Source organism: Nelumbo nucifera, chromosome 8, assembly GCF_055504915.1.
Source record: "Nelumbo nucifera cultivar China Antique chromosome 8, China Antique-T2T, whole genome shotgun sequence".
NCBI classification, from domain to species: Eukaryota; Viridiplantae; Streptophyta; class Magnoliopsida; order Proteales; family Nelumbonaceae; genus Nelumbo; species Nelumbo nucifera.
The window spans coordinates 49,569,447-49,577,275 of NC_142656.1; the positions used below are offsets into that span (position 1 = coordinate 49,569,447).

A 7,829-nucleotide genomic window follows, 5' to 3' on the forward strand; every position below is an offset into this window, starting at 1 on the left:
TTATGTCTGGCTGTAAATCCTAGTTTGTTCAAGTTTTTCTTAAACTAGGTTTAAGCAAGGTTGGAATAACAACAATATGGATTTACACTTGGCTTAGATAGCTCTGTTTGGTACATCAACTGATCAACCATATTTCTGGGTTGGTATGGTACGCAGGATATCTGATACACACAATAGATGATGGTGTACATTGCTTGGAAAATTTTCTACCGTTCACTTTTTTTTTTTAAAGCACTGCTTCAACATCGCAATCTTTCTTAAGTTTGTATTATATTCATTAAGGTTGTGATCCTATGCAGGGACATGAGATGATCAGAAGGGTGCTAAAAGGGTTTCAGTCTCTCTATCAAGCAGTAAAGCTAGCCCCAGAGGTTTGGATGGCAATGCTAATACGTATGGCAGAAAAACCTGAGGTTCATAAATTTACATTGGATGTCATCTCTGCCTTAGCCACACATTGTGGTAATACGATGTCGGAAGAAATATGGCTTTGTATATCTAGGCTCTTCCACCAGATGGAAAGAAACTACGGACAGAATGATTTGTGAAATAGCCTTTCTTCGATCCAGAATACATTGTCATATACAGTTACAGAAATATGGCTAGAAATTCTAATCTATGAAGGCGTAGATTAATTCTCAAGCACTCCAAGAAATTATTAAGGGTGCTTGGATTGTTTTTAGAAGAAATAATTCTCAAGGTGCTTTGAGTGGTAAACAAAATAAACACAATGGCATTTTGTGCTTAGCTGTCTGGTAAGAATTTTCTCAAGCTGTCTTGGAAAACAGCCTCTGTGTATGTGTAGGGATCTGTCCCTCCCCAGACTCTGCATTGGTGGGAGCCTCGTGCACTGGGCTGCCCCATTTAGTCTGGTAATAATGGGTGAATTGAGATAGGATGCCCAGGTAACTGGGTACCCAATACCTGTGGATTGCAGTGTTGCACTGAGACGCTACAGAAACACTGGTATCAGTAGAGACATGAAAGTCTGGAGCTGGGACTTGTGAGAAGGTAGTCCAGACAGACTTATGATGTTTCTGGGTTAGAGTTGGCCTACTTCGTTAAAGATGGTAGTGTAGTGCAAATGGTAGTTTGGCTAAGTTCCATTTTTGATGTCGCTCTAATTTCTGGTAAACGGATTTTTACAATTTATTAAGTTGTGACGGTGTGCAACTGCGTGACTTCAAGAATATTGGGCCTGGCTTGGGTGGATTTTGAGCGTGAAATCATAGAATGGATTTGCTAGTTGAGCCATCTAATCATCCTTTCACTATCCTCTATACAAGGCAAGTTTCAGCCCCAAACCCTTCGCATGTGTTTTTGTGTTATTAACTCTTTTTTTGGGCAAACTTTTATATTAAAGACTTGCAAACTTGAATAGCTAATATCAGTCGGGAAAATACCAATACAAGGTGGCAATCTATCATCAGAAAAAGGATTTAGGTTGAGAAATATACTTCTTCCTCTTCATGTGCCATCTGAATGAGGTAACATTAATCTTCGATAAAATGGTACAATTCATCAAGGCAAGTTGGACTTAGGGGCCAAGGAGTTCTATCCTTCTCATATTATTGAACCATGTGTGCTCTGTCTATTTCTATATATTAAGGATTCTAAAAGGTTGTGTTAGGTAAAATTGCAAGTTGTGATTTCAAAATTGGAACTTTCTTGCACTCACCAACTTCGAGTGCAAAAGTTTTTTTTTTCATTTTTGGAAAGCAAATTTTTTTCTCCCATTTTAAATGCAAACATGTTAGGAAATAACAAATTTGCTGTCATTTGTAGTACAAAAAGATAATTCTTAACCAAATGACCACAAAACTGAACTTGAATGCAGACTTGCTTTGGTTCAGCATTTGCTTTAGCTCAGCCTCTCCACAAGGTCAAGCATGTAGCCCTTAGGCCATTATCTCTCCCCATAGAATTACCAATGGTAGTTGAGAGGAGGTAACAATCACCAAGGCATCAACATTCTATCAACTGAAGCCTCCATGCCATTTTACTTCCATCCAGAAGTCACATGTTTTAACTGCTACAACAATCAGTTGTTATTAAAGGAGATTGAAGAGAAACAATGTGCAAGCAAAGTGACGAATCCAGTCACCCTCATTTTTATGTTTTGTTCTCCATGGATGTCTACTCTGCTATTTCAACTTGCTTTAAACCCAAGGTTCAAAATATCATTACGGTTAGTGCTTTTTTTTTTTTTCTGTGCATCAGGGAAAAAAACATTGATTCTGTGTGTGTGTGTTTTGAACCGTGTTTATAACCAATTAGGTCTGACCAATACCTTGAACTTGCTCCAAGCTCAAGCTAACCACCTATTGCTGCCTTGGTTCTATCTGTTGGTCCAATTCCAGGACTTCTAAACTTGACCAGTGGACCATTAACATGTGCAATGACTCTAAACACCAAGTCGAAGTGAAAAAAAAGTAGGTCGAAGATTACAATATGAACTAATAAGGGTAATTAGAAGTTACATATTATCTTTTTGACATACCTTTCTAGCATCCTGAGTTCATAACAAGATAATTGGTGAACAATGATTGTCACTATTTCTTGAACGGGGGTAACATTGCTGCCATGTCACACTATTTCTTGATGGGGCAATACCTGTAATTTGTATGCTGCTTCGTGAATTCTTAACGTTGAAGCATCTCTTACAATCACTTCTATACCCATTGAACAAAAACAAATTTCCTTCTATGAAGGATTACATGGTTCATCAATTGCCTAGTTCTGTTTGGTCTTACTCTTATCCATACTAAGAAGCTACCTTACTGGTGTTGCAAAAAGTATATTTTTAGTCCCAAATGGTAACACAAGGGGTATGCCTGTATCGACCATTCAACTTGCACACGCACGCACACACACACAGATAGAGAGAGAAAGAGAGAAGAAAAAGAAAAAAAAGGAAAAAAAAAAGAAAAAGAAAAGAAAAAATGTAACGAAAACAAAAAAATAAAAAAAAAAGAAAAAGAAACAAAAACAAATTTCTGAAAAATACAAAAATAAAGTGATGTGTTAGAAAAAACAAAATGAAATAAAAAGCATAATATAACAATTATAAATAAAAAAATTATGAATATATGGAAAATCAATTAAGAAGTTCAAAAAAATCAGAAAAAAGTTGAAATACAAAAAGAAAAAAGAAAAAAGAAAAAAGAAAAAAGAAAAAAGAAAAAGGAATAAAAATAAAAAAAGAAGAAGAAAAGAAAAAAATAAAAATGAAGAAAGAAAAAGAAATAAAAAAATGAATTAGAAAGAAAACAAAAATCATTTAAATAAGAGAATTTCTGAATATTTCTTTAGGGTAATTAAGGAAATTAATCATAACACAAATAAACAAATAAAAAATATATTAATAAAAAACAACAAGAATTAAAGATCTAAAAGAAGAGAAAAGAAAAAGAAAAAAAAATAAAAAATAAAAACAACAACAAATAAAGTCACCTTAGATTAATCAAAGAGTAAAAAAAAAAAGAGATAATAGATAAGTAATAGCTAAGTTGTAAAATGTGGGACCCGTGTAGAGTGATAACATGAAATTAAAAAAGAGAAACAAGTAAAAAGTAAAAAGAATTATTATAATAGAATCAAAATTAAAAAAAGTAAATAGAATAAAGATAAGATAAAAGTTCAGAAATAAATAAAAAATGAAAAGATATCGAAAGCCAAAAAAAAGCACAAAATACAAAAAAAAAGAGAATCCAAAATCCAAATAAAATGCAAAAAGAAGAATAATTCAAAATAAAAAAAATACAAAAAAGGAAGTGAAACCCAAAATCCAAGAAAAGGAAAAAACCAAAATACAAAAACAAAAGAAGGAAAAGATAAAAAAAAAAAGAGGAAATGAGGAAAATTATCATAAGGACAATAAATAATAAAAAAATTAGAGGAAAAAAGGATGAGGATAATCCTGTTTTCTTTGAGTTTGTTTTAATAAACCGAAGTTTTGTAAAATGTAATAAATGTATTATCAAACAAAAAAAAGAACAAAAAAAAGAAAAAATGATAAAAAACCAAATCATTATAAAAGAAGAGAAAAAAAGAGATGAAGAAGATGTATGCAAAGGAATAAGAAAATAAACAAAAAAAAAAACACAAAAAAGGGATAAATGGAAAACTAAAAACAAAAGAGAGGCAAAAGAGAAGAAAAAAAGAAAAAAACGAAAGAAAGGAAAGATGCCCAAGTTACGACATAGAAGAATAAGCAAAATATGAGATAATGATGCACAATGATATAATTGATGTCCATTTTCGGAAGAGGTTATTCTTGAAGATCCAAAATTCAAAAAGCATTGCGGTTCAGCCCAAATTCTTTATCATGTTTGAAGTCTCTCTTAAAACCGTTTACATCTTTTAAGCGGCAATCCTACCAAGCCCAGAGGCAACAGTGTCGGCTTTGATAGTAGGGTACCTTCATCAGTTTAAACGCAACTTCCGGAGTAGGGAGACAATGCTCTCTACCCTACTTCCACATTTATCAAGAGCATCTTTGCGTCATTGTACATAGTGCCTATCCCTTTCTATTTCCGTGTCATTCAAAGACACACACTGAACTACGTTTGGCCTGATCCCTCTCACAGGGGTACGTAGAGCATCCCATCTCACGAGTCCGACCTTTTCCTTCAATAAATTACTAGTTTTTCCCAATCATTTTCTATCATTTGCTTTTTCCTAAACCACTTATTCATGATGGAACAATAAACTCCATTGGGTCTCGTTACCCTTAGAAAAAGATGAAGATTCCCTTTTCTGAGAAAGATGCATAATTGAAGCCTAAAAAATTGGGGATTTGCAATGAATCACAAAGACATGTCTTCGTAAAAAGCTAGTTGACAATCATTGACTCGCATATGGAAACACTCAAGAAAGGGGATAGTCCAATGAATAAAAACATTGATGCCCACCCCTACCCACCTCACTAAACATTCAAACAACCCTAAGCCTACATCCTAATCTTTTTCCGTGAGCACCCAAATATCCTTGAACTAGGGCATTTTTTGACCATTTAAGTATGTATCATCTACTAATTTCCCTAGAGCTAGCACGGAGCAAGGATATCATCATGACCTAGTGCTTCACCAATTGATAAAAGTAAGGACTGGAGGCCACCTTTGGTCGTCTTAATTCTCAAGTGACCCTATTATTACTTAAAACCTGCTTGTTAGCCCGATTGAGCCATGCATAAATACCTTTTCCTTGGTAAACTAGCTAAATTTCTGGTGTGCCTTTTTGCAGGGCCTAAACAAAAAAAAAAGAAAAGAAAAAATGAAAAAAGGAAAGAGAATAAAAATAAAAATAAAAATAAGTGAAAAAAAGGAAAAGAGGAAAGAGCAAAGAAGAGACTAGGGCAACTTAGTATGGGGGAATGGTCAAGTATGAAAAATTTGGAAAGCTTCAAGGGAATGACAGTCAAAGAAGATCAAACTAAGGAATCTGGGACAGATGAAAAAGTAGGGAGAATGATAGAGAAATATTTGAAGAAGGTTTAAAAAAACTAGGGCAAATATATGTTTCAAATCATTTTTGAATCAGTTGGCTTGAGTATTTGTTTGCCGATTCTCTAACATGTGAAGTCCACCATGATCAGTGAAGAAACATGGTTCATATTGGAAAATGTGAAGAGTACGTAAAAAAAAGAAAAGAAAAAAGGAGAAAAAGCAAAAGGAATGAGTGAATATAAAAAAAAATGATGATGAGGAGAAAATAACAGCCCTACATGAAGGTTGAGCATCTGGTTTCCCATTGTAAATGAATTTTTGAGAGTTTCACCCTTCATTTCACATCCCCCGTCCTATACCACGTTTCGTCTCATTCACTAAGTCCTCATTGATCCTTTAACAATTGGTAATTTAGCATAGGATAGACCTGGATGGTAATGATGAGGGATTTTGCTCTGAACCTTCTTCAATTAAGCATCTCTCATCACAAATCCTCCTGTTAACCAAGAACCGGGTCGGTTTCCCATAAAGACCAGGTGTTTCCTAAAGTGAATATATGATTGTCTCTTTTGCATTTTCGATGCAGATACCTTTATTGTTGCTAAGGTTTCGATCAACTCTTTTGAAGAGGGGCAAAATACTTTTATCTCTTGCCAAGGCGTGATATGGGTCCCTTTGGACATAATTGTTCTGTCATGAATCAATGCTAGTAACATCTCATGTTTCGGTCTCGTAGCTTCTTAGAAAAATGTACAATAAAAAGAAGATAAAAATTTCCATCTCCTTTATGTCTGAGTTGCATTGTTTGTCTACTTTGGAAGTTACAAAGAAAAAGTAAAGAAGAAGAAGAAGAAGAAGAAGAAGAAGAAGAAGAAAAGGAAAAGAAGAGAGAGATAAAATGCGGGCAGCCCATGGTGTTTGACACTCGAATCGAACACAAATGTCTCAAAGAAGAAGCTCAAGCCACACCACTACAAAAGTCTTCCAAAAAGGGATTTAGTTATTCATTGTGCACCAAAAAATAAATGAAATTAAAAAATAAAAAAACAACAAAAAAGATAAGTAATAAAAAGAAAAATGCAAAGTGTGGTAAAAATGTGAAGAGAAATGATTCCCAACATGGGGAGTGATCAAGTAAGAAATGACGATTAAGCTAAATCGAAAATATTTAGATGATATTTTTTGAATTATTATATCACATTTTGCATCTGATATGTTGTTTGCATTTTCTAATTTTCAGTCTTGTCATCATTTTCATCATTTTGCACAATAATATTTTCCGCTATTGCACATGAATTTTGTCTGTGCTTTTGAACATGAATTTTTCCGCTATTGCACAATAAGTTTCTCGCCATTACACATGAACTTTTCCGCTATTGCACACGAGTTTTCTGTCTCTAGCACAAAATAAATCAAGATTTTCTGCTATTGCACGATTATTCTTCCGCCATTGCACATGAATTTTTTCGCTATTGCACATGAATCATCTGCTATTGTATATGAATTTTTCCACTATTGCACAAATAAGTTTTCCACCATTGCACATGAAGTTTTCCGCCATTGCACATGAGTTTTTCGCGCTTTTGCACATGATTTTTCCCGCTATTACACATTAGCTGTTTCCACTATTGAACATGAGTTTTTCCACTCTCTAGCACATGAAATTTTTGTCCACGCTATTGCACATGATTTTTTTTTGCTATTGCATAGAATTTTCCAGTATTGCACAATAAGTTTTCTGCCATTACACATGGAGTTTTCCACCATTGCACTTTACTATTGCACATGAGTTTTTTCGCTATCGCACAATAAGTTTTTCACCATTGCACATGAGTTTTTCATGCTTTTGCACATGATTTTTCCCGTTATTGCACATGAGTTTTTCCGCTCTCTAGCACATAAAATTTTTGTCCACGGTATTGCACTTTTTTTTTCCGCTAGTGCACATGAGTTTTTCTGCTATTACACAATAAGTTTTCCACCATTGGACATTAATTTTTCCGCTATTGCACATGAATTTTTCGTCATTGCACATTGTTCACTATTGCACAATAAGTTTTCCGCTAACGTACAATAAGTTTTTTGTCATTGCACATGATTTTTTCCGTTGCATAGCACATGAGTTTTCCGCCTCTAGCACAAAATAAATCAAGATTTTCCGCTATTGCACATGAGTTTTCTGCAATCACACAATAAGTTTTCCGCCATTGCACATGATTTTTTTTTTTTTTTTGTTATTGCACATAAGTTTTCTACCTCTAGCACAAAATAAATCAAGTTTTCTACCATTGCACAAAAAAAATTTTCGCCATTGCACATGAGATTGTCCGCTATTGCGTAATAAGTTTTTCATTATTGCACAACTATTCTTCCGCCATTGCA

The 7,829-nt window shown here is 34.1% G+C and overlaps 1 protein-coding gene across 5 annotated transcripts in view; it reads left to right on the forward strand.

Moving 5' to 3' along the window:
* LOC104611710 (Protein kinase superfamily protein) overlaps window positions 1-762 on the forward strand; it is a 74,980-nt gene extending 74,218 nt beyond the window's left edge. For all 5 annotated transcript variants that reach the window (XM_088893324.1, XM_010278889.3, XM_010278888.3 and 2 more), the window contains one exon: window positions 300-762. In XM_088893324.1, coding sequence (XP_088749450.1) covers window positions 300-548 — 249 coding nt within the window. In that variant the 3' untranslated portion in view covers window positions 549-762. The remainder of the gene's footprint in view (window positions 1-299) is intronic.
* The last annotated feature ends 7,067 nt before the right edge of the window (window positions 763-7,829 follow it).